This window comes from Periplaneta americana, chromosome 9 (assembly GCF_040183065.1).
Source record: "Periplaneta americana isolate PAMFEO1 chromosome 9, P.americana_PAMFEO1_priV1, whole genome shotgun sequence".
Lineage (NCBI taxonomy): Eukaryota > Metazoa > Arthropoda > Insecta > Blattodea > Blattidae > Periplaneta > Periplaneta americana.
In genome coordinates, this window is record NC_091125.1 from 94,097,425 (window position 1) to 94,124,584 (window position 27,160).

General features: G+C 37.1%; 1 protein-coding gene across 3 annotated transcripts in view; it reads right to left on the reverse strand.

Moving 5' to 3' along the window:
- The window catches only part of LOC138706261 (fatty acyl-CoA reductase wat-like), a 102,083-nt gene that overhangs the window by 45,040 nt on the left and 29,883 nt on the right, over positions 1–27,160 (reverse strand). The window contains exon 1 of one of the 3 annotated variants that reach the window (XM_069835339.1): positions 23,939–26,962. The exons of the other annotated variants lie outside the window; for them this stretch is intronic. Coding sequence (XP_069691440.1) covers positions 23,939–24,037 — 99 coding nt within the window. The 5' untranslated portion in view covers positions 24,038–26,962. Of the gene's footprint in view, positions 1–23,938; positions 26,963–27,160 lie in introns of those variants that run through there. 3 annotated transcript variants of the gene reach the window in all.

The window sequence follows — 27,160 nt, forward strand, 5'->3', positions numbered from 1 at the left end:
ACAATTTCACTGTAATTTTAGCATGTTCCTTTACTTATTTATTATCATCAAGAATTTGAACTTGACCATCTAGAAAATACATCTGTTAACACATTGACAAAATTCAATTTCTACCACCAAACTTTCCATAAAAGAGTTTCATATAAAAACGCTACAAAACGCTAATTCTAACATTAAAACTGCTATAAAATGCTAAATCTGATTTCTAAAGTGCTATTTTTTTAGTTGTTAAAATATATCATCTCTAACAATAATTCTTCTAACTTTGTATTATTGACCTATTTACATTTGACTTTATTTCTATTTATTTTATTGGCTTCTTTTACGACGCTGTATCAACATCTAGGTTATTTAGCGTCTGAAAGATATGAAGGTTATAATGCCGGTGAAATGAGTCCGGGGTCCAGCACTGAAAGTTACCCAGCATTTGCTCGTATTGGGTTGAGGGAAAACCCCGGAAAAAACCTCAACCAGGTAACTTGCCCCGACCGGGATTCGAACCCGGGCCACCTGGTTTCGCGACCAGACGCACTGACCGTTACTCCACATTTGACTAATGAAGACATACATATACGCATTTTGTGTTCCTATGAACACCTGTTCTGTATTTTTATAATCCATAAATGTGACGAACTCTTGCGGTCACAATAACTCAAACAGTAGCCTATTGAATTAATATCCCTAGTACAGGATACAAGATTGTTATTGATTTTCTTTATATGATTAGTCAGTGACTGGATTTTGTGGTCAAGACATTTCAAATAATAATTAATTAACCGAAATTCTTCTAATAATCCAATATTGATATGTCTTTGTTAACTGTATGCACGTAACATTTTTACATGAAAAGAGTGTCCTGTTTACTGATGAATCTAAGTTTTGGCCCGAAAACTTCAATACAGCGAACACAAATTCTTCTTTTATAACTAAAGCGAAAATCTTCGTTAACAAGGGCGGCATATGGGAATTTATTACTCTGGATACACTCGTTTCTCTCACTACCCTTCACAGAGCAATGAAACAGACGCTTCAATATCCGAGTGCAAAACAACACAAAGAAGTAAAGAAGTATCATTACCACCTCATCATTCTAGCATCCCATGTACAAGTCCGCATTTCACGAGAAGATCCGAGCAAGGAATGCAAGTTTTTCCCCCACTCTTGTAACCTAATCCCGACACGGAAACGGCCGACCATTGACCGAGCCTTGTTTGTACCAGCCGGCCAATGACACCACGCCCATCCACCTGTTCCTTCAAGAACGCGGAGTTACTGGGTTACTCTCTCCTCTTAACCCGCAAGGACCATACTCCCCTCGAAGGGTTTGTATCGTGAAATTTCGACACTAGGTTTAATGGTAAAAACGTAATACGGCGAACGCTAAGCTCCGCCCACAACCCCTTTCCACTTTTCCCCTCCTAGCTCATCAGACACTCTACGTGATAGGCTAGTGTTGTGTCGAATGCACATTTCATGTGGGTGGGGATAACTTCCCCTACTGGCGTTCGCCGTATTACGTTTTCGCCGGTTTAATAGGTGATGGTCTGTTGCGGTCTCTTACCAGCGTTCTAGGGGTCTCACTAAACATTCTTTCCTGCTGCTTGGTAACTCAGAATCTTTAGAGACAGACATGATCTGTGAGTACGGACAAATTGTTATTTTATTGCTTTATTTTATGACTATCGCAGTTGATAAACTGCAATAGTTATCTAACGTTTGAGTGAAACGAAAATGATGTCAGTGAAATGAGTCCGTAGTCCAGCGCCGAAAGTTACGCAGCATTTGCTCTTAATGGGTTTAGGGAAACTCCAGGGAAAATCTCCAAACAGATAACCTGATCCAACTAGGGTTTTAAACCGTGCCCGACACGCTAACTGCTACTCTGCAGCGGTGGAATATTTGTTATTGAGTCTGTATTTATCGTCGTAATAATTAGTTTATTTTCATTACGATATATACTAAATTGGTGTTAATAGTAATTATCTTGTCGAAATGGTGTATGTGTTTATTCTTCTAAACTGGAGTATTAGCTAGGATAGCTTCCAACCGTGCCGTTACGGTTACGACCAAATAGAATTAAATACACAATGTCGCCCATCCATCCATCCATCCATCCATCCATCCATCCATCCATCCATCCATCCATCCATCCATCCATCCATCCATCCATCCATCCATCCATCCATCCATCCATCCATCCATCCATCCATCCATCCATCCATCCATCCATCCATCCATCCATCCATCCATCCATCCATCCATCCATCCATCCATCCATCCATCCATCCATCCATCTATCTATCTATCTATCTATCTATCTATCTATCTATCTATCTATCTATCTATCTATCTATCTATCTATCTATCTATCTATCTATCTCCTTCGTTCTGAACATTACTGAGAGATAGCACCACTGTTTGCGACAAGATTACAGATATTAGTCCAAATTATACACAGGGATAGTAATAAGGCTTATTAATATTTTGAAATATACTCTCGTTAGGATTTTGTTGTTCTTTAAAAGTATTTTGAAATATATTCTCACTAGAATTATGTTATACTTTATCAATATTTTCAAATATACTGACATTAGCATTAGATAGTGTTATTTTTCTTATTAACAAAAAACCTTAGCATGGGCTCGCGACAGAAATAGTTTGGGTGTGGCGCATGCGCGGACCTCTTTTGTAGTGCCAGCGCTTACCTGGATTTATTTTTGTGTCAACATTCCAGAAGAAATTAAGAAGTTCCTTTCGTGCTCCGATTACACAGCTTGCATATACGAAGGTTAAGTTTGGTTAGTTTAGGTTTTTATTAATCAAGTCCGCGCATGCTCAGTTATCTCACAGCCAAACTGTTCCTGTCGCGAGCCGAATTAAACAGCAACGTAGTCATAATTACGTAGTGAACGCTTTGACGAGCATTAACAGCAAATTTACTTTCGTACATTTTGATGATATTTCCTGAACCAAATCTTTTCTTCCTCCTTTATTTCTTTGTGATAGCCCAGTATGAAATCTTACTACACTTGCATTTTCTTTCAGTGTATTAAAAAAACCCCGTTATACTGCGTAAAACTTGAACTTAACTAGTGAAGTCAATTATGTAAGAATATAGTCGCGAATTTTACTACCACCATTTCGACTTTCTTGCTACATACGGCTCGGTACGGTCCGGTGACAGTGGCCAGCGTAGTCGGCGTTGCTCTACCGTGCGTATTATCCAGTTGTTACGATCATTCTTGTAAGATTTTTTTTACTTTGCAGGATTGCAATATTTTATTAATGATCCACACTATTTATTCGTACCAAATTCTCCTCACAGCCAATATAGTCTGCAAAACTATACCCAAATTCTTAACGTAGATATTTAAATATAGGACTTCGATTGTTCCTAGCTCTTCTGAGAGTCTCACATTGTCGTGGTAGAAGGACTCAAAACTCATGAACCAGATAATCAATCAGAAAAGTTCAATTTTTTATAGTCCCGCAGCTCTTATTTCCGGCAGCCAATCACGTTGCAGATCAGCTACATTTAAACGTGTGCTCTTCCCATTCGCTGCTGATGACGTTATGCACTTCCTAAGGCTGGATAAATACGTAATATAATCGCCCGTCATTTTTGTCCTTTCATTGGCGTTCGCAGAAAGCACACGAGGACATTATTTGGCGCTTATTTGCCCAAGCATAGTGATTTATTATCACAGGAGCTACGACATGAAAATGTTTAACGGTGCGGCAAATAGATTCCTCCTTTGGTAGCTCGGCAACGAAAGAACAAAGATGGCGAACGATACTACCTACCTAGACTTTGTAGAACCTTCACTTCCTAAGGCGTAACCAAAGAGGAGAAGTCACACCGGAAATAACAGCGACGTGACTATAACTTAGTGATCGGTGAAAGGTAGGAGAAGTTAAGATACATACACGGCCCCGGAACAATTTTTTCCCTTGAAATTATTCAAATCTGCTTTACAGGGAGCTTCACCTGAAAGATTAGATTTGCATACATACACAAGGATGGAGAACCTGCAAGAACCCGTACGAAGAAAACTTCGTAAAGGAAAGAACAATCCAAAAGAGCAGCTTTTTGTTCTCCAGGTAGAGAAGTCTCGCTCGAGGCTAGTAACATCTATGTACTATTTAAAAAAATCTTTGTCATATTTTTAATTATAAATCCAAAAACGTATGGACATATCATATGATAAAAACAAGCGTACAAAAGGTATTTGAAGAGTTTCAAAATACAAGATTAGCTTAAAATGGAACTTGGGGTTCGCAGTCTTGTAAGTGAATAATTTGAATTACTTACTTACAAATGGCGTTTAAGGAACCCGGAGCTTCATTTCCGCCCTCACATAAGCCCGCCATCGATCCCTATCTTGAGCAAGATTGATCCAGTCTCTACCATCATATCCCACACCCATCAAATCCATTTTAATATTATCCTCCCACCTACGTCTCAGCCTTCCCAAAGATATTTTTCCTTCCGGCCTCCCAAATAACACTCTATATCAGGGGTCGTCAGCATAGAGCACCCTGGGGCTAGAGCAGGGATGAGACGATATTAGCTCCCAATCATGGTAGAAGAGCTCGACCTTGATCACGGGCGCATAGCGCATACACTGTAACGTAGACAACAGGGATGTACATGCACATGCAGCGAATAAAGGCGTTACTAAATTTTGGCTATGTAATAGGGCTAATTACTAAACTATTTAATATACATGTACATATATAAACAAATCGCAAAGGGAAGGGTGTTTTAAAAACAAAAAGAGAAATAGGAAAAGTTAATTGTATGTAAACCATTTTCTTGTTAAAAGCAATTATTTATTATGTAAATACTTCACTTCATTGGTTAGGAGAAACTAATAGGGTCTACCTGCTCGACGTGTGTGATCTCTAAGTCCTTTTGAGTATTTGTTGAAAAAATAATAACGACAATATTGATTGAAATAGAGTATATTGATTGTATGATTGTGAAAAATGTAGTCCTTACTCTCTAGTCGTGATTATGTAATGAGTTTTCTTAGAGTGATTTGTGAGATGCACGTAACAAAAAAAAAAGCAATTGATTAAATTAAGATACTGAGAGCCATCGTAATTTTTGGGGTCAATCATTTAAGGGGATATGTATGACTTTTAAAACTTCCACAATTTTCAGCCAAAAATTTGTGAAATTTAAACTATACAGTGTGTTTAAAAAATACGGGGCATAATTTCAGGTATGTATTTCCCACATGTAGACAATCAAAATAGTTCATTACAACATGTGTCCGGAAATGCTTTATTTCCGAGTTATGGCCTTCACAACATTGAAATTCACCGGAACGTTTTTCTTTCCGCAGGTCGTTGCCGTCAAAGGAGACATTAAGAGGGCACTCTGACAGTTCATTCCGAGGCGAAGATTACATTCAGTGTTGTGTAGGCGTTAGACTGTGCGACATGTATTCAAATCAAGAGCTGGCAGAGATACACTTCATGTACGGTAAGGCGGACGGCAATGCTGCGCTGGCTCGTCGTTTGTACCAGGAGAGGTACCCACAGCGACAATGTCCAGATCGGAAGACATTCGTACGTCTCCATTACCGTCTGTGCGAGTATGGAAAATTTAACTCTCCTGGTTTGGGAAGGGGACGACCAAGATCTACAACTCCAGAAGTACAGGAGGAGATTCTGGAGCCTGTGAACATGACTTCTTCTATCAGCACACGAAGGGTAGCGTTGCAAGTCAATGTTCCTCATACGACTGTCTGGAGCCTGTTGAAAGAGTATCAATTGTATCCTTATCATTTGCAACGTGTACAGGTCCTGTCACCAGCAGATTACCCTGCACGAGTTAGGTTCTGTCAGTGGTTCTTGCAGCAGTGTGATATTAAATCCGAACTTTCCTGCCTTAGTATTATTTACAGATGAAGCACAGTTCACACGAGATGGCATAACAAATTTCCACAATCAGCATGTATGGGCGTATGAAAACCCACGTGCAACTGTTCCATCTCATCACCAGGTGCGGTTCTCCCGCAACATGTGGGCCGATATCATTGGTGATCGATTAGTTGGACCCCATGTACTTGTACACAGACTTACAGGGCAGGCGTACACAAACTTCCTGGAAAACACCATACCTCATGTTTTAGAAGACACTCCACTGATCAATCGTCAACACATTCACTTCTTGCATGATGGCGCTCCTGCACACTTCAGTCGTACGGCTCGCTGGTACTTGGATCGAAGGTTTCCTGATCGATGGATAGGTAGAGGTGGCCCAATTGCTTGGCCTCCACGCTCATCTGATCTGAACCCTCTCGATTTCTACTTGTGGGGCCATTTAAAATCATTGGTTTATTCGTCTCCGGTGCCTGATTTGGAATACCTTCGGAATCGAATTGTGGCATGTTCTGAGGACATACGCAATACTCCTGGAGTTTAGGATCGTGTTCGCAGGTCAATGAGACATCGATGTGAGGTCTGTATTCAAGCAGGAGGTGGACATTTTGAACATCTTCTGTAATGACAACGACCTGCGGAAAGAAAAACGTTCCGGTGAATTTCAATGTTGTGAAGGCCATAACTCGGAAATGAAGCCTTTCCGGACACATGTTGTAATGAACTATTTTGATTATCTACATGTGGGAAATACATATCTGAAATTATGGCCCGTATTTTTAAACACCCTGTATAAACAGATCTATAATAATATCTGTACAAAATTTGGTGCAATTAGGTCTAATAGTTTTGAAATTATATTTTTAAGTATATTTTATATTGACGTTACTAAAAAAAAAGCTCCTTGCATCAAAGTTTTCAAAATATTTAGTTCATATTTGCTCAAAATCTTGAAAATAGTTATTGGAATAAAAGTGAATTGGCTTTTTGAGCTTAGTAATAGTATAAGTTAAAGTGCAATCAAAGATAAAATATTATTTCTAAATTAAAGAAACATGTAGTCTAATAAAAGTAAATATCCAGAAACAAGCAACAAATAAAACATCAACAATACATTTAAAATAAAGAAATAAAAGGAATCTAGATACAATCTACTGACCAAATGTAAATTAATTTACCTTCGATGTCAATTCCTAAATGAATTTATTTCTCTCTTCTCCTGAATAATGCCTATTTTTTTTTCATGTTGCGTCTTATAATGCCGTTTTATGTTGCTTTTTTTTGCAAATGATATTTTTTTACACAACAAACACTGGACTTCACCACCATGTTCGAAGCATAAATATTGTATCTTCCACTCTTCCTTGAAAGCTTTAAGCGCTTCCGTTCCGTCATGATGCGCTGTGTTCTAAGATCTGTACATCCTTTAGCAATGTTTACAGGCAAAAGAGCTCCGCGCGCGAGCTGCGGGCATAAAAATAGCTCTCGCCCTTGAAAGTACTACTAACCATCACAAGACTGGGCTAGAGTCTCTTACTCGCTGAGAACACAGTGCACCATGGTGCACTCGTAGCTGCTAGCGGGTATGCTGTCTACGTCTTCCTGCTGCACGACAGGGCACACGGGATAGCTCCGTTTACCCGTTGTACATTTCAGCGAGTGTTGACGACCACTGCTCTATATGTATTTCTGGATTCGCCCATACGTGCTACGTACCCTGCCCATCTCAAACGTCTGGATTTAATATTCCTAATTATGTCAGGTTAAGAATATAAAGCGTGCAGTTCTGTGTTGTGTAACTTTCTCCATTCTTCTGTAATTTCATCGCTCTTACCTCCAAATATTTTCCTAAGCACCTTATTCTCGAAAACGCTTAGTCTCTGTTCCTCTCTCAAAGTGAGAGTCCAAGTTTCACAACCATACAGAACAACCGGTAATATAACTGTTTTATAAATTCTAACATTTAGCTTTTTGACAGCAGACTGGATGACAGAAACTTCTCAACCGAATAATAACAGGCATTTCCCATATTTATTACGCGTTTAATTTTTTCCCGAGTGTCATTTATATTTGTTACTGTTCTCCAAGATATTTAAACATTTCCACCTATTCTCAAGGATAAATTTCCAGTTTTTATTGAATTAATAAATGAAATTTAAAAATAAAATAAAATATACTGGATGCTATGGAAACAAAAATTGAAATAATACAAGAATTTCTGATGAGATGACGATGTCGATGACGATGACGATGATGATGATGTGCAGTGGAGTTCCTCAATATGAAATAGTAAGAGTAGTTGTAGCAATGTTTGTGGATAGAAAATGGGGGTCCAAGTTGGATGGACAGATTATTAAAGTACCTACGGTTTTAATATTAGAGGATAAACAGATATGACGACAGTAGCCTTGTACACTCCAGGAGAAAGAAAGGAAGAAGGGAAGAGAACGTTTGTAATACTGTATATCACATTAAGAAATATGACATTACAAACAAATGATATGGTAAACCTAGTATTAAACAATTCTAAAGCCACAATGGGGAACCAACCAGTAAACAAATATAAATAGCACACGCCTAAATCGAGAACATGTTTTAAACTTATTAATACGGAATTAAACAATTTGCAGTTTTCAATTATGTTTATATTACGAAACATAATTGGGCTTTAAAGTAACTGACGAAGAAATAAATTAATATTTGGATACTATAAAAATTTGCGTTGAGAGAACTGTTTTTAATCCATTAGCAACAAGATTTTTTTAGGAAAGAAGAAATCAAAGAACTTAAGCCTACCATGCATACTTGCATTTAAATATACAGTATAGGCCTACTTGATATTTAAGAATGGAATATAAACGAAAACTTTAATCGATAAAAGGGAAGCAAGAGTGCACGCAACAAACTAATGACCATGACCATTAAAATAATAAAGATACGTACTTGGTAGAAGGCTAGCCTTGCATTCGGGACGTCCGGGTTCGATCCCAGGGGCCAGCAATCCTTACTGAGGCTTTTCATGGTTTCCTCAGTTATTTCCAGGTAAGTGCGTGGATTGTACCTCTTAAAGTCCGGCCATGAACGGCGATCCTTCCCTTAATCTTTTCATATGTGTGAATGAATAGTGTGTAATATCTTAAATGTGTGTGTTGTATCGGAGGTGGCTCTGACATTGAGCTGATCCCTCATCCAGGGAGGCCCTCCATGACCTTGTATGGTCAAAAAGTATGTATGTGATCCAATAAACTAATTAATCTCCCGACAGGTCGAGGCCCTGTATGACCCGCGTGGCGTGGTTCGTATGAAGGAGCCTAAAAGGAGGAGGTTAAAGAAAGAAAGAAAGAAAGAAAGAAAGAAAGAAAGAAAGAAAGAAAGAAAGAAAGAAAAGAAAGAAAGAAAGAAAGAAAGAAAGAAAGAAAGAAAGAAAGAAAAGAAAGAAAGAAATAAAGAAAGAAAGAAAGAAAGAAAGAAAGAAAGAAAGAAAGAAAGAAAGAAAGAAAGAAAGATAGATTCGTACGTGAGATAGTCAATACAAAATACTCATGGACAACAAAAAGTGACAAAGTAATAAAATATTTAAATCAATAAAGAATAGACAAATACCTTACTATAATAATACCGGACAGCTGTATACTAGCAGCATTGACGTGAGTGCGAAATATCGCGGACCTGATATCTAGCGGAGCTGTGTGGAATTAAGTCCACAAATACAAATATTAACATAGCGGGAATCTGACTATTGTTTAAAACGTGAGGTACTGATGTGGAATAATATACGAGACACTAAAGAAATGTTGAATAGTATTTAATGTAACATTATTTTATATCAAAGCTGTATGTTATGAGGAATACTGCATGCTTCATATTATTTTCCGTAATTATTTTTATTGTTGCGTATTTTTTCTTTGCTTTAGTGAGCCAAAATTAATTCTGACATTAAGAATGAATTTACAATAACGCTTCTTGTACCCATTGCTGACAACTGCAAAGATAAAATTGGTAGTAATCTGATGCTTGTAATAATTAGTAAAGCCATGTGGATAACAATAAAACTTAATTTGGTAAAACTTTAAAATTTCAAATATATTTTAACTTCTATTAGTTTATTAGGCCTAAATAGAAAAGCTAATTTTTATTGTTCTATCAACACAGAAACAAAGGCATTACGCCTACTATAGAATTTTGTTGACTCACGTTTTATCATCCCACAGAAATCAAAAGTACAATTTGAAGCAGTTTGTAATGTTGTATTTGTAGCAGTTATAAACAGCACATAGACACCCTGACATTTTAACACAGTACTAATTAATAAAACTGTTTACTAGCCCAGCAACAATCTACATTGCAATGGATTACAGTTTGTTTCGCCGGTTTCACCACACCGGTCGCCTAGGTAGCAGCACTAGCGTTGTTCGCGCTCAGAACTGCTAGTTGTCAAATATTATTATAGTAAGGTATTTGGAATAGATACGTAACAAATAAACGTTACTGAAAAAACACATTACAAATAGCTTTGAAACAAACAACACAACATAATAAAAAAATAGCCTACAAACCTATATTATGCGGAGAGAAAAGTAGGCATGATACAGTAGCGTACAAATTAATCCGAACACGACATATTTTTACATTTTCTGTCATTGTTGGCGTCACAGCTGCTCATACCGCTTTAATTGACATCTGTAGTACGTGTAATTCCATTGTTGAAGGTCTGTCATTATTTTTTTTATAATATGTGGCATTTTGCCTGTCGTTTTGTACTTATAAGCATTTCAGTTGTGTTGAAGACTTAATACTGCAATCCTGTGTACATTCTGTCATCTTCACAAATGGATACAACGCCACGAAAACGGTCTAAATTATAACATTAGCAGAGCATTCTTCTATGACACAGAGGCAAATTGCTCCAGAATGTCACATCGGTTTGGCTACTGTTAATTCGATCATAAAACGATACAGGGAGACTGGATCCATCACACCCCAGAAAAAAGGAAACTGTGGCCGGAAAAGGAAGACTTCACCTGCAGATGATCGTTTAATTGTCAGGAAAAGTAAATTAAATCCTAAACTAACTGCTGTCGACTTAACCCGCGAGTTAATGGCTACCACTGGGGCGAATATTCACGTCACAACAGTGCGGCGTAGGCTTTTGGAAGCTGGACGAAGGGCTCGTAAGCCTATTAAGAAGCAACTGCTAACCCCTGTTATGTGCAAAAAACGCTTAATGTGGGCAAAATTACATCAACACTGGACAGTGAATGACTGGAAGAATGTACTTTTTTTCCGACGAGTCTCATTTCGAGGTCCACGGCCACTGTGTTTCTTACGTACGGAAAGGATCCGAAAAAGTAACAGCAGCTCATCTCCAACAAGCACCCAAATACCCCCCTAAAGTAATGTTTTGGGATTGTTTTACACATGAAGGGCCTGGGGCATTAATACCTATCAAGGGAATGATGAATTCTGACAAATATATTCACTTATTGGAAATCAGAATCGTACCCCAGCTGCAAAAATCATTTCCGGATGGCAGAGGTGTGTTCCAACAAGACCTGGCACCATGCCATACGTCTCGAAAAACTACAGAATTCTTCAACAAGAAGAATATTCAGGTATTCCCCTGACCAGGCAACTCACCCGACATCAACCCCATTGAGAACTTGTGGTTAATTTGCAAAAGAAGAATGCAAAAAATTGATTGTTCTACAAAGGAGAAAATGATTTCTGCCCTCATTCGTGTATGGTTTCGCGATGAAGAAATGAAGAATATTTGTGGGAAATTAGTGGAATCCATGCCAAATCGTCTCAGAGCTGTTATTAGGAACAAGGGAGGCCACATAGATTACTGAGGTATGTCTTAGATCTTTTTTTATCCCGTTTGAGTGTTTTTGCATAAGTAATTATGTTGTTCAGATTAATTTGCACGCTACTGTATCTCCAAAAAGGTTTAAAAAAGTTCAGGAAAAACTAAAAACAGAAACAAGCTAGTATTTCGAAATATAAAGTGTATATATGCTTTCACTTGTTAATTAACTAGGTTACCTTGTTGACCAGTTTCGGCCTGGGGGCATCTTCAGAACTAGTCAACAAGGTAACCTAGTTAATTAACACTTGAAAGCATACTTTACATTCCGAAGTACTCGTAATGTAATGTTAAAAGTTATGTAATCAAGTTGTATAAGCTAGTATTGATGAAATTAAAAATGAACTAATATAATAGACGAAAATATCTTTTTAATTTAAGACTATTATATGGTCTTTTTATGTCTGGAATATGTGAGCAAGGTAAAGTGGTATATTGTTGTGTTCCTAATTAAAATATTAAGAAATATATATCCTTTCATAAATTTTCACGTTATAGGGCACCGAGGAAAAAGTGAATGAACATTTTTCAATCAAAGAAACAATATTACGTTCATTCTGTTGATCATGTTAATTAATGTAATATTTGAAGAATATCCCACACCAAACAACATTCTTGAAGGTCTCTAAGCAACATTAATTACGTTGCCTCCGTAAGTTCAATTAGTTACGCAGGTTGTAATATTTGTTTCTAGAAGAATGTGACAGGTCATGGCAAATACATAGACCTAACAATAGTCTACTTAATTTCATTGCGTGACCGTCACGCAACCAGAACAACTAGCAATTACCAAGGAGACTATTTTTACGAAACCTAAATTTGAACAAATTTACATGTAACATAAAATAGCGGATATTGTAAGAACTAGAGCAAGGTGAAGTTTATAAGCCTGTTTAATATGTAGGCTAGAAACATTTAATGTCGGGAGGTTTAAAAAATGAAGGTCGAAAGAGAAGAAAAAATATATCTGGCAAATTGACAACCTCTCTTCGCTCTACTAAAGGACGTACAGTAAAGGTAAGCGTTCACTACGTCGTAAGGCACTCATCGGACGAATCGCACGGATCGGAAAAAGACAATCTTCGCTGTAATTTTTATGTAACCGCCTTCACTACAACATATCGCACGCATCAGCTCTCAGTAAATCCGTCCACGTTTCTCGGATGAGCAACTTTTCCGATGCGTGTGAGCATGGCCTTCTTTAATAAATCAATTTCAATTGCTCAACTGTTACTACAGTATTATGTTGTGCCATGTTCAGTGTCGCGCCAAAATGGCAGACAGAAAACTTATTTCGCTTATAGAAAACTGCGAAGAAATATAATTTCAGGCATTCCCATTACAGTAATCAAGTCGTTTCTTTTATATTATATACATACATACAGGGTGTTTCCGAGGTGGTGTTACAAACTTTCAAGAATGATGGCGAATGGCACATGTATCAATTTGAGATAAGGAACCATGGTCCGGAAATGACTCAGTCGAAAGTTATAAGCAAAAATAGTTGTGTGGAAATGGAATTGTAATTTGGCAACACGTGCCCTCCTTCTCGTAGCCTTTGAAACAATCGTGGAAAAATGGTATGGGCCGGATGTCTTGTGCCGATACAATTTCTGAGCTTGTCTACTGTTCCCATTGGCTCATCTGTATTCGAAAATCAGGTCTGCTTATTCTGCTCTCGTGTACTCCTTCATTTCACTAGGACTGATCGACTGGACACTGCAACTTGACAACATACAGAACTGTCTACAGACGTGCATATCAGGACCGACCATGTCCGTTACACATTACGCTATCTGCATTGCTTTAGTGTAGTTTCCTGTCCCCACCCCTCAGACAGCGCACTGAATGGAATACTGTAAGTAGACAACGTAAACAACGTCAGATGAATACAGTATGTGTAAGATGTACAGGTAAATACACATAAATAAGGTGTACAGAGGAATAAAATTATTTCATTTCCACACAACTATTTTTGCTTGTAACTTTTGACTTGGTCGTTTCCAGACCAGGGTTCCTTATCTCAAATTGATACATGTGCCCTTCGCCATTATCCCTGAAAGTTTGTAACACAACTTCGGAAACACCATATATGAGGCACTCAGAAGCAAAGTAATATAAGTGGCATTTTTTTTTTAAAGTGAGATAAGTATATATTCTAAATCTTTAACGTCACTTCTGTTCAGAGAAAAAGTAATATAACTGCAGTTCCAGTCAGTGCTGCTCCATGTTGGTCTTACACTTGTATTACAATGCATACAGAGTTTTGACTGAGAAGCAAACTAATACAAGTGCGTTGTTTACATATTGTTGCGTTTCTTCTGTGTATAATAATTCATTTGCCATAATGGAGAGAGGTAATAGATTACATATTCGAAACACCTTCGTGGAAGGCCTGCACACATTGAGCTGGACCAACTATACAGTGATCCAATAAGGATAACTTTTGCTAAGTGGAGCAACTTGCAATAGCTAATGAAATTCATCACACTCTTTCCTTGATGACCTGAAGCATTAGGATGGGCCTATAATAAGGACTGTAGGACGTGGAAAAGTGCGTGGAAGAGGAAGTTGAAGGAATATTCGCGGTAGAAACACTACTTCATGACAGAAACATAGATGTTTCAGCAGAGAGAGATGTAACTTCATTAGATGAGGCTAGTGATGTAATGAACAGCGGCTAAGGCTGAATTTCATTTAAAATTGGAAATCTTCTTAGCCCTCTTCTTTCGGAGTACCAAAAACCACATAAACTGTTGCCCTAGAAATTGAATATAATATTCAACCAATCAGACACTATGTATTAAAAAAGGATCTAAAAATACATTTAAAATTGCAAGCCTCATCCAGAACTCAGATGTTCTTCAAACTGTCAGATAATATCCTATGTAATTTCTACAAAATAAACAAAGAAGAAATACCAATCTATATAACAGACACACTCATTGTTAAAACTCCAGTTGTAAATGAAATTCCTCCATGAAAATGGATAATTCCAGAACATAGCTACAAATTACACGAAATCATTTCAAAAATGATCCTCCATACATTCTTAAGTTGGATGCCATGGAACTACTCTGCAGCACATATAAGGATTACCTTCAAATTTATACAAATGAATATCTAAACCCTGATGATGGAACATCAGGAGCAAGGTATTATATTCCAAAATATCAAGAAAATTACTTCATACCATGTTCAGCCTCCTCCAGTCTTGACACTGAATTGCTAGCTATTGATGCTGCTCTTTAGTGTGTTACTCAAATTGAAAGCCTCATCCAGATCTCAGATGTTCTTCAAACTGTCAGATAATATCCTATGTAATTTCTACAAAATAAACAAAGAAGAAATACCAGTCTATATAACAGACACACTCGTTGTTAAAACTCCAGTTGTAAATGAAATTCCTCCATGAAAATGGATAATTCCAGAACATAGACTACAAATTACACGAAATCATTTCAAAAATGATCCTCCATACATTCTTAAGTTGGATGCCATGGAACTACTCTGCAGCACATATAAGGATTACTTTCAAATTTATACAAATGAATCTTTAAACCCTGATGATGGAACATCAGGAGCAAAGTATTATATTCCAAAATATCAAGAAAATTACTTCATACCATGTTCAGCCTCCTCCAGTCTTGACACTGAATTGCTAGCTATTGATGCTGCTCTTTAGTGTGTTACTCAAATTTCTGAAAAATCTATTTGAATGCTTACTGACTCCAAGGGGGCTATATTTAATATAATCAAATATGTACCACACATATACGCATAAAGAATTATTCCAATTCAGAAACAACTACATGAACTAAAAAACTCCAAAAGAAAATAAAATTTCAATGGAGACCTAGTCATTGTGGTCTACCTAGAAACGAGAAATTCGATAACGTTGCGAAACAGGCAACATATTTGCAACCAAGACCTCTTCAAGTGATATCTCTATCCAATGCCTTTGCTTCAGTAAAGTTTCATTTTATAAACTTATGTATCAACAATTGGCTCTCTTCTGACAAAGGAAAAATTTTACAGTCCGTTAAAAAGAAACCGAATGACCTGGAAATTTACAAAAACTTGCCCAGACATATTCAAACATTTTTAACAAGAGCCAGAACAGATCACATTGTCACATAATTGTACCTACACCGATTTCACCGCTCTGATAATCCTACTTATATGTGGTGTAATAATCATGGTGAAGATCTGGAACACATTCTTCTATACTGTCCATCCATAAACCACAAAAGAAGTAAATTAAAATCATCAGTACCAGTTGCAGAAGACACATCTCTGCAGTATATATTGACTACATCCCAACTCTGGCTACTAGCAACAGGCGTCTATAATGAACACCGATCAAAATACCCCTAATTTACTATGAAAAAGAAGAACTGAACATACTACAGTGGACTATAGTTGACTTTATGTTTTCTCCAAACAACTGCATACATTAAGAAGGTTGATTGATTGATTGATTGATTGATTGATTGATTGATTGATTGATTGATTGATTGATTGATTGATTCTTTCGGTTATAGACACATTTTTTGTTATAATATGATAATAAGAAAGCTGAAGTGCAGTTAAGACAGAAATGTTTCAATGTTGTAAGCAATGTCCTTGTTCTTGTTTTAAATAATATAAAAATACTGAAAACCCTTGCACTTATATTACTTTTCCACAAACATTTTTTCGTGACAAAATAATACAAGTGACTTTAGAGCCCTATTTTACCTAAACTGTTTTAGAATAGATAATTTCTATTTAGAAGTTAAAAAATATAGGTGCCAACATATACAGTACAACTGTAAATTTACAGCAACATAGTCCTGTAACAGATTTTTTTAATTTCCGTTTCAACTTCAAAGTAACTTATCTCAAAACTTACTAAATGTCACTTGTATCACTTTGCTTCTGAGTGCCTCATATATAATGTAACCAATATATCGTTCGTTTATTCCTCTTCAATTAAGAACCATGAAACAATTACAAATTCTTATTCGCCAACAATCACGATTATTAGACCCAACCTCAAAACTCCTCTGTTTTCAGTAATGTCAATATCGTACGTCATAATTGTTTTAAACAACTGAAAGGGAATTCGATGAGACGATGAACGCACTCCACTTAAAATATCCGTAGCGTGCGATTCGTCCGAGGAGTGCGATACGATGTAGTGAACGCTTACCTTTAAGGCTGGTTCACAATAAACCGGGAACGATATTGTTAAAATAAATGTATTTAAATCTGAGCATTCACAATAGTTAATTGTGAACGGTTACATTTAAATACATTTTAACAATATTTCCGTTCTCGTTCTCGTTGCCGTTTCCGTTCCCGGTTTATTGTGAACCAACCTTTAGTCTCCCTACGGTATCTTGGATCAGCCATGGCCACAAGAGGGGAAGCATAGAGGGCTAATGAAGTTCCTCCACCCTCCTCACGAGCCGTGGTGTGTCCCTCACCGAAACGCTATAATGGATTCAGTCTCGCAGTGGCGGAAGAGCTAATCTATTACCTATTTATTAGGCAAATTATGTATTGTAAAGTATTATGCATTAGAGCACCAGGAAGATAAACATGAATATACTCGTATTAGGAATTTTTTTCTGAATTTTCCATGATTGAATGGGCAACAATTTTGGTAATTCTAGGTTGAATATTAGTAAAGTTTACTTAAACAAACTTATTTCCATATGAATGTCATTCAGGATATTGTGAGGAGTTTATATGTTTGTAAAGTTATTCTCCTCTGAGAGATGAACACAGATCATACAGTTGAGAATCACACCTGAGTTCCATTTGAAAGTCTGGGTCAGCAAGTTTAACATTCAAGTTAAATGGATTTCGAAACGTTGTGAAATATGTATTCAATTTTCTTATATCTTTAAGCCGTTCTGAAAATCCACTTGTAAATTTTCAATAACATTCGTATATTTCTGTAATCTTCCTGTTATTTTCTCCAGATCTGAAAGTGAGTAGAAGTGAAATAGTTCATTGTTAGTTGCTGTTTCCACAACCAAAGTTTCAATTCAAGTGCTTGTACTGCATTTCACATGTCAGTTATGAGTAATTCTTTATCTTGTAGCTTGTAGTTTTGCGGTCTAAGTTTTCTATCATATCATTAAAAAGAAAGCTAGATCTTGTATCTAACATTTGTCATTTAATTGCTTCACAGCGATACCTTCTGTTTCCATTAAATTTGCAACTTGTATCCTCAATTTAAAAAACCGCTAAGCCATCGGATGTCAAAGAAATAGGGAATTTCTGAAAAATATGATCCAGTGTTTTGAAGAAAAAGACGAAATTTTCTGTGAAGTACAGCATTTCTTCTCATTTTCTTAACAGTACTAATAGCAATTTTCATTACGTTCTCCATGGAAATCAGAGTCGTGCAGATTTGTCCAAATCCACGGGCTTCCCCTTCGCTGACCGCAACGGGCTGAGCAGTGTCGCACGAAACTAGCCCGTGCCGTCACCCTGCACCACCGCACGGGTCGCGGTGGACTGCTTGTGGAGCGGTTTAGTGCGGTGGACTTGTTTGTATCAAAGCATGAGCCCAAGCTTCCGCTATCAGTTACTTATGAATTGAGTTGGCGCGGGTTTGTGCTTATATGTACGGTTCGATCAACGATCAGCTACTGTTTCAAACATTTGATTCCTGTTTTTCAAGATGAGTTCAAATAATGGTGCATCGCAAAGAAAATACAGTCTCTGTGAGGTTGCTATTACACTATCAAAATTCTTTGACAAAGAATATTATGCTAAAATATTACATCAAAGATCTTTGATAAAAGATAGGATTTGGGGTATATTACACTACATGAAATCTTTTCAGAAGATTTTATCAAACATGACCTAAAATTAGGAACAAATCTCTCCTAACACGTCTTGTTCCACAACAATGAACACGCGTTCCCTGGATTTGTTGATACTAATATTTACGCGTTAAGTTTACGATTTGTTTACACTGTTATTTACGCGTTAAGTTTATAACACCATGAATAAATATCTGGTCAGGGCTTAAACCATGGATTGTAAGACGTGATAAGAGAGGTATACATCTAAACTTATTGAAAGAGCTACAATGAGAGGACTTGAAAAGTTATACAAATTATTATAAAATATTATTTACTTACAAATGACTTTTAACGAACCCGCAGGTTCATTGCCGTCATACATAACCCCTCCATCGGTCCCTATCCTGTGCAAGATTAATCCAGTATCTATCATCATATCCCACTTTCCTCACATCCATTTTAATATTATCCTCCCATCTACGTCTCGGCCTCGCCAAAGATCTTTTTCCCTCCGGCCTCCCAACTAACACTCTATATGCATTTCCGGATTCGTCCTAATAATATTAATATTATATTATAAAAATTATTTATTTTCATTTCATTTGCTTCATACTCCGATATCAGAATTTTTTTGGTAGCAACAATCTAGTGATATTTGTGTTCCGCCATATTTGTTTCAAGGTATAGAAATCTTTTATCAAAGATAACAAGTTGCACTTACATTTAATAAAAGATCTTTTATCAAAGGAACTTTTACAAAAGAAAACTCATTACACTGTCATATATTGTATAATACAGTGGGTGATCAAATTATTAGGGACACTTGGTAAAAGTAGGAATTTCATCTTCACATTCATATAAAACACAAGTAATTCGGATTTTCTCAACTGGAAAAGCTTTATTACTCTAAATAGTGTTTTATAAACAATGTTATTACATATTTAATTGTGTAATAATGAATATGGAATGAAATAAACAAGAAAACTAATATTTTGTCACACATCCCTTTGCAGCAATTACAGCATTAACTCTATTTGGCATACTAGAAATGCATTGGATACAATTGTTTTTAATTCCTTGGCTGTGATGCCACACATTGATCAGTTTTTCTATTGAAGATTGTTTATTTGTAATAATTTCTGAATTAATTTGCCTCTTCATTAGCTCCCAAATATTTTCAATCGGATTAAGGTCCGGAGAGTTACCAGGCCAATCCAGAACCTTAATTTTGTTGTCAGACAGGAATTTGGTCACCTTATTTGCCTTGTGACAGGGCGTAGAATCGTGCGTGAACACAAAATCACCATCTGGAAACCACTCACGGACTTGTGAAAGAAGCCGTTCCTTCAGAACCTCTATGTATTGATATTGTCTCATCATTCCTTGAACAAAATACAGGCGACCATGACCACTAATCACAGACCACACCATGAGGCTTAGAGTATGTTTAAGTCTTCATAATACTGTACAGTTATTATTGTACTTTTCACATTTACGCCTTCTAACGAACACAGATTTGTCAGCAAGTATCAGTATGGTAGATTCATCTGAAAAACACACCTGAAAAAAAGAAATAAACAGCAGGCCTACATAAAACACATTTGACAAAGTAAAATTGTGACTAACAAAGAAATCATGTGAATGACAAACAACTCACTTCTTTCCAATCTTACACAATCCAAGATTGATGCTGCTTTGCCCAAGAGAGACGCTTCTTCACCATGTATGGTTTCAGGAATGGTTTCTTGGTTGGAGTGCGACATGTAAACCCTAACTCTTTGATCCTCCGACGGGTTGTCATAGAAGATATGCTGATTCCAGAATCTCTCATTGGTGCCTTTCTATGTAGAAGACTGTTAAACATCGTCTAAGCATCATGGTGTGGTCTGTGATTAGTGGTCATAGAAATGGTCGCCTGTATTTTCTTCAAGGAATGATGAGACAATATCATTACATAAAGGTTCTAAAGGAACGGCTTCTTTCACAAGTCCGTGAATGGTTTCCAGATGGTGATTTTGTGTTCATGCACGACTCTGCGCCCTGTCACAAGGCAAATAAGGTGACCAAATTCCTGTCTAATAAAAAAATTAGGGTTCTGGATTGGCCTGGTAACTCTCCGGACCTTAATCCGATTGAAAATATTTGGGAGCTAATGAAGAGGCAAATTAATTCAGAAATTATTACAAATAAACAATCTTCAATAGAAAAACTGATCAATATGTGGCATCACAGCCAAGAAATAAAAACAATTGTCCTCAATGCATTTCTAGTATGACAAAGAGAGTTAAAACTGTAATTGCTGCAAAGAGATGTGTGACAAAATATTAGTTTTCTTGTTTATTTCATTCCATATTCATAATTACACAATTAAATATGTAATAATATTGTTTATAAAACACTATTTACATTAATAAAGCTTTTCCAGTTGAGAATATCCAAATTACTTGTTTTTATGTGAATTTGAAGATGAAATTCGTACTTTTACCAAGTGTCCCTAATAATTTGATCACCCACTGTATATATTTTATAAAAAGATCTTTGCAAAAAAACTTTGATAGTGTAATAGCAGCCCGGAAAAACTTCATCACAGACACCGTCCGTGAAAGCATACTTTCTAAAATACAATCTCTCTAGATAAAAAGCAGTGAAGGAGAAAATCGCTGCTAGAAAGTTTAAAAATACAAAGCCGGATGAAAATTTCTAAAAGGACGATAGGGACAGTTTTTAAATCTGTGTTCGACAGCAGTGGAAAATATTTTAATTTTGTACTGTGTCCTGTATGCTTGTGCCACACGCCAAGCGCAAGCAGGAAAGAGTAGAATGCAATCAACTAGTGGGTTGACGTCACCGCACTGCTCAGTGCGGTGGACTAAGCTGGGCTGCGTAACCCAGCGTGATGGGCTACGAAGCGGCCGCGCCAAGCAGTGTTGGTCTTGGGTGGGCTGGGCTGCTTAAGCATTAGGACTGACAGTGCTGCGCTGAGGGCCAGTCTGCAGGACTCTGATGGAAATATACTTGGCACATAAGATCTCTTGATATATAATGCAGTGGAGCATCAATATGTCATTTAACTCTTGAGGGCCATATTCATAGACATTCTTAGCGCGGGCTTCCGATGGATGATCAGCGAACTAACATTTTTCGTTTTCATAAACCACTGTTAGCGATATGATATGATATGATATGATATGATATGATATGATATGATATGATATGATATGATATGATATGATATGATATGATATGATATGATATGATATGATATGATATGATATGAATCCTGCATAAGTAACCAGTCGATAGCCGGGGCTAGTTTAGCACGCTCGTAGCGGAGGCTAGCGAAATGTCTATCAATAGCACCCTTAGACTTTAAGAAAGTTTTAATCGCCCACGTAATCATTTATGTTCGCCGATCATTGATTTTGCACCATCATTTGCCACGGACACTAGATTTTCCCATGGCAGTTCCCATTTATTAATACATTCCACTAAAGCGTTAAAAATATCGCAGTCGTTAGCAGTATTGTAAAGTGGCACTGAATCTAACAATTCTTCTGTAATTATTCAATTTTCTGTCACAACCTTTATAAATATTGCTAATTGGGACCATATCAGTATAGTCATTATTTTCGTTGACCTTAATAGAATAAATCATAAAACTCTACACAGGTCTTTCAATTATTTTTCAATATCACAGGCAAGATCCCTACTCTCCTAGTGACACTGGCCTTGACAGGTAAATGCGTTCAAACTTTTCAACTTTTTCAGAAAACACAATATCTGATGCTTTAATTAAGCATAGTTTAACAAATTCACCATCAGAAAAACATTTGGAAGAATGTGTTATCTCATATGAAAGGTCATAGCTTGCTTCTAATGCAAGATTGAAATTTGATTTTTCTTCCATTTCCATATTACGTCTAAAATCTTTCATCAGATCCATATATTTTGTTTTCCTGTCGTCATGTGAAATATAACATAAGTCTGGGATCTATATTCGAGTTAGGTTTAAGCATAACATAACACAGTAAACAGAGATTGAGTGAGATGCCTATAAAATATAAATATCTTTCAAAAACAATAATTCTGCGTTTTACTCTTTTATACTTTGTAACAGTCTTTTACAGTACACAATGCATTTTATCATCTTTAAATATCATTAATGAAATAAGCATTTTCCAATTCCTTTCGAAACATTCAAGCCTTATTTTACCAGAAACGTCCATTTCGAACCCGTACAGTCGTACCACTGACTGTAATACAGATGTTCAGAAGTAGTAAACAAACTGCATTCTGCGCTCCGTAACCAAGGAGTGGGGGATATCTGTCATGCTCCTCTTGGAGTACCACGAATGCCCTTGGCTGTCTTGGATCATGCAAATAAGCTGCATTATGAATTGGCTGAACACAGATTTCGCAACGATTTTTGTAGAGGTGTGTTGAGAATATCCTATTGCTTTTGGAAATGAGAAAATTGTTCCACAAAAATTTACGTTTTTTCATTTTTCATGCAATTGGGATGTTTTGTATATATTCCAAATCTTTGACTTCCCAAGAGGCATTTTGTTTTCCCGTGATTCATAAAAATACTAATAACTCGAATTGAAATCCCCATGTAGGCTAATAAAATAAATTAAAATAATATCATACAATAAATTCTGTAACTAACGAAATTTATATGTATATGAAAGAAGAGCCACCGGCGTAGCTCGGTCGGTTAAGACGCTTGCCTGCCGATCTGGAGTTGCGCTCGGGCGAGGTTTCGATTCCCGCTAGGGCTGATTACCTGGTTGGGCTTTTTCCGAGGTTTTCCCCAACCGTGAGGCAAATGTCAGGTAATCTATGACGAATCCTCAGCCTCATCTCGCCAAATATAATATCTATATCCCCAACTCCATCGACGCTAAATAACCTCGTAGTTGATACAGCGTCGTTAAATAATCAAGTAAAAAAATCTGAAAGAAACTATATCAAAACTCAAAGTTACAACAATACTGTATTCATGCCTAATATAATTTAATGTTTGCCAATCACAATATAAATTCAAATGAATTCACCGACTCCAAAGAAGAACTGGATATTAATTAATTATTAATGGTTTACAATTGAATGGGCCACCTCAACAACGTTGAACAGCCATGCAGTAAGTTAGAATGTTCAGAATGTTTGAAAAAGTATTTTATTGAAACGTCCATAATCTAGAAGGGGGAGGGGGTGGAGGTGTCTCTCTCTCTCTCTCTCTTTTTCTGTCGTACTTTCTTGAAAAACCATATGCAGAAATAAAATTTCTCACGTTTAATGTCAGAAATCTTCTCACGGCATAGCCATAAGACATTATGCCCATGTGCTTTAATTTAAGAGTGCTAATATCACTTACCAAGATCCTTCTCAACGTCAAAAAGACAAATGAACTGTTTCTTCCATTCCTCACTGTACGTTTGTGTTTTAGCTCGTACAGACTGCCTTGAAATTGCATTGGTATCCAACTAACTTATTTCTTTCTTCTTATGTTTTATCTTCCCTGTTAATCTGCTTACACATTGTGCTTCTTCCTAACCGACGAATCGATACGATGTACATCACAACACAATCGCAATTTAAGAGAAAATCCCATCCAAGGCACCGTTTAACCACGGACTGTTGTGTTGACCACAGAGCAATAGCAGCTGATGGCAAGCACTGACACATCAGAGTTACCAACTCTTCTGAAACGTTGTCTCTAAATCACAGCAAGAAAATCACCGGAAATTCACTAGACTAAAATAATCGTACATTTGATATCTATAATAATGTTCATGATGATACATTAAATTTACTTGCCGTACTTAGCGATAAAATTGAAATAGACTGAAAATTGCTGCATTCTATAGTCTATACAAAATTCCCCCTCCCCGCGATAAGTTGTGAATAAAGTTTCAACAATTTAATTAATAAGTGACGCCGTCATCGTCGTCGTTTTGGACCAATAATAGTAATCCTATGCGGTCTCAAAAACAGTTCGATATTAGACTAAAATTATGTTGAACATTATGTTGATGCATCCTTTATAATTGTTTGTGTTAGCAATTCTCCTCATCGTCGACGTCGTGTCATCCTCAATGACCTCCTCCTATGATGTACTGTACATGCGATGGCCGATCGTCTTTATCCACTCATCCCGAAATTCCTGGTTATATTGAATTTTACCCATTTTTTAAATTACTAACGCAATACATTACACAGATTTAAACAGCACAAACTCTAGTTACTCTACTAGTAGGTACCACGTAACTTCAGAAATTCTTGAAGTAGGAGTAAACAATAATAGTCATTCAGGAAGAAGTATACGGGCACGAGTATTTTCCCCCAACTCCCACTCTTGTTGCAATCTACTCCAAAGTACACCAGTGCTAAATATTATTGTCAGTTGTTTATTTCTTTACGTGCATGTACTTTTATCTTTCATGAAAGTATGGAAGGATCGTGTGACACAAAAGTAACTTGCCAAAGGGAGGAAAACCATAATTTTTTGAAATGACAAAATGAAGGCCCTTGACAAAGCCAGCAAGGACCACAGATACGGATCACGACAAGGACAAAGACAAGGGCCGCGATAAGAATCACGACAAGGTCCTTTCGTGATCCTTATCGTGGTTTATGTTGTGGTCCACATCGTGATCTTTGTCGTGGTTATTCTCTTGTGATCAACATAGTGATCATTGTTGCCTTTGTCGTAGTTCTTATCATGGTGCTTTTCAATGATCTTGTGGTCCTTAAGGTGATCCTTGTTGTCTTAGTCGTCTTTACCGTGGTTCTTGTTGTCTTTGTCATAGTTCTTATCATAGTGCTTGTCAATGACCTTGTGGTCCTAAACGTGCTCCTTGTCGTCTTTGTCGTCGACCTTATTGTCTTTGTCATGATCTTTACCGTGGTTCTTGTTGTCTTTGTCATAGTTGTTATCATAGTGCTTGTCAATGACCTTGTGGTCCTAAACGTGCTCCTTGTCGTCTTAGTCGTCGATCGACCTTATTGTCTTTGTCATGATCCTTACCGTGGTTCTTGTTGTCTTTGTCATAGTTCTTATCACAGTGCTTGTCAATGACCTTGTGGTCCTAAACGTGCTCCTTGTCGTCTTAGTCGTCAACCTTATTGTCTCTGTCATGATCCTTACCGTGGTTCTTGTTGTCTTTGTCATAGTTCTTATCATAGTGCTTGTCAATGACCTTGTGGTCCTAAACGTGCTCCTTGTCGTCTTAGTCGTCGACCTTATTGTCTTTGTCATGATCCTTACCGTGGTTCTTGTTGTCTTTGTCATAGTTCTAATTATGGTGCTTTTCATTAACCTTTTGCCCCTTAATGTGGTCCTTGTCTCTGTCAGAGTTCTTATGATGATCTTTATCATTGACCTTGTGGTCCTTAACGTGTTCCTCGTTAACTCTGTCGTAGTCCTTGTTGCCCTTGTCACTGCCCTTATCTTAGTTATCGTGGTCGTAATCCTTACCGTGGTCCAAGTCATGGTCCTTATAGTGATCCTTATCGTGATGCTTCTCGTGGTCCGTGTCTTTATCCTTATCGTGGTCCTTGTCGTAGTCTGTACCGTGGATGTTGTTGTCTTTGTCGTGATCCTTATTACTTTTGTCATGCTCCTATATTTGTCATTTATCCACTTGGCAAGTGGCTTTTATGACTTTTGTATCACACGGTAATAAATCTAGTCTTCATCGAGAAGGACAAGTCAAGCCTTGATTTTTTCTTAACCGACGCATGCGTCTTGCGAGGCCGACCATATATTTCGTTGTTGGTAACTCTATAGCAACTATTAGTGCTTTACGGTTGTACTAACACCTGGAGTAACTTGTTAACAATGTGACACTGAAACGTGTGTTCAGGTTACTGCCCAGCAACAGCCCTGATATGTTGTATTGTATACAGGGACATCATTTTATTTTTACTTCAATTTTTATTGTACCTGAGTTTTTTAATGTACTTTACTCCCATCCATTCTACTAATGAAGTTCCAACTGTCTTCTACACACAGATCTAAGACCGCATATAGTAAACAGCACTGAGTTAGTGAGTATAGTACGTTCCAGAAATGTGTTCGCGTTTTCCAGTGACGAAAGAGCTTTCAATATTGAATCATATTTTCGCACAGGTACTGTCCGTTTGTCTACGTCGCATTCCTATTTCCCCCACCTGTTTCTGTTCGCTCCTCTGTAAAAGCAGGGCTGTCTTAGCTCTTTTCTGAAAACATTAATTTCTGTTAGGAACTGGACGTTTACGTAATATTATACAAGTGTTTAAAATAACTTAAATAGAAAAGCCTCGTTAAGTAATTAACTGTCACGTGATTTCCCCCCCCCCTTTCTACGATCCTGCGGCATAACCACTTGGACGTACAGTAGATATCATTGTCTGGGTAATTTTATGTTTTCGAATGGGGCAGAAGTGAAGATTGGATTTACAGTACGTAAGGTACTCTTTTATAGACTAGGTACAGAATTATTTCAACATGAGTTACTAGTACGAAGGACGAAACTGGTAATTGGAATTAGGTATAATAGTCTATGTGCGATAATATGCAAAAAAGAACTGAAACCTGTATCGAAATGAACGGTCA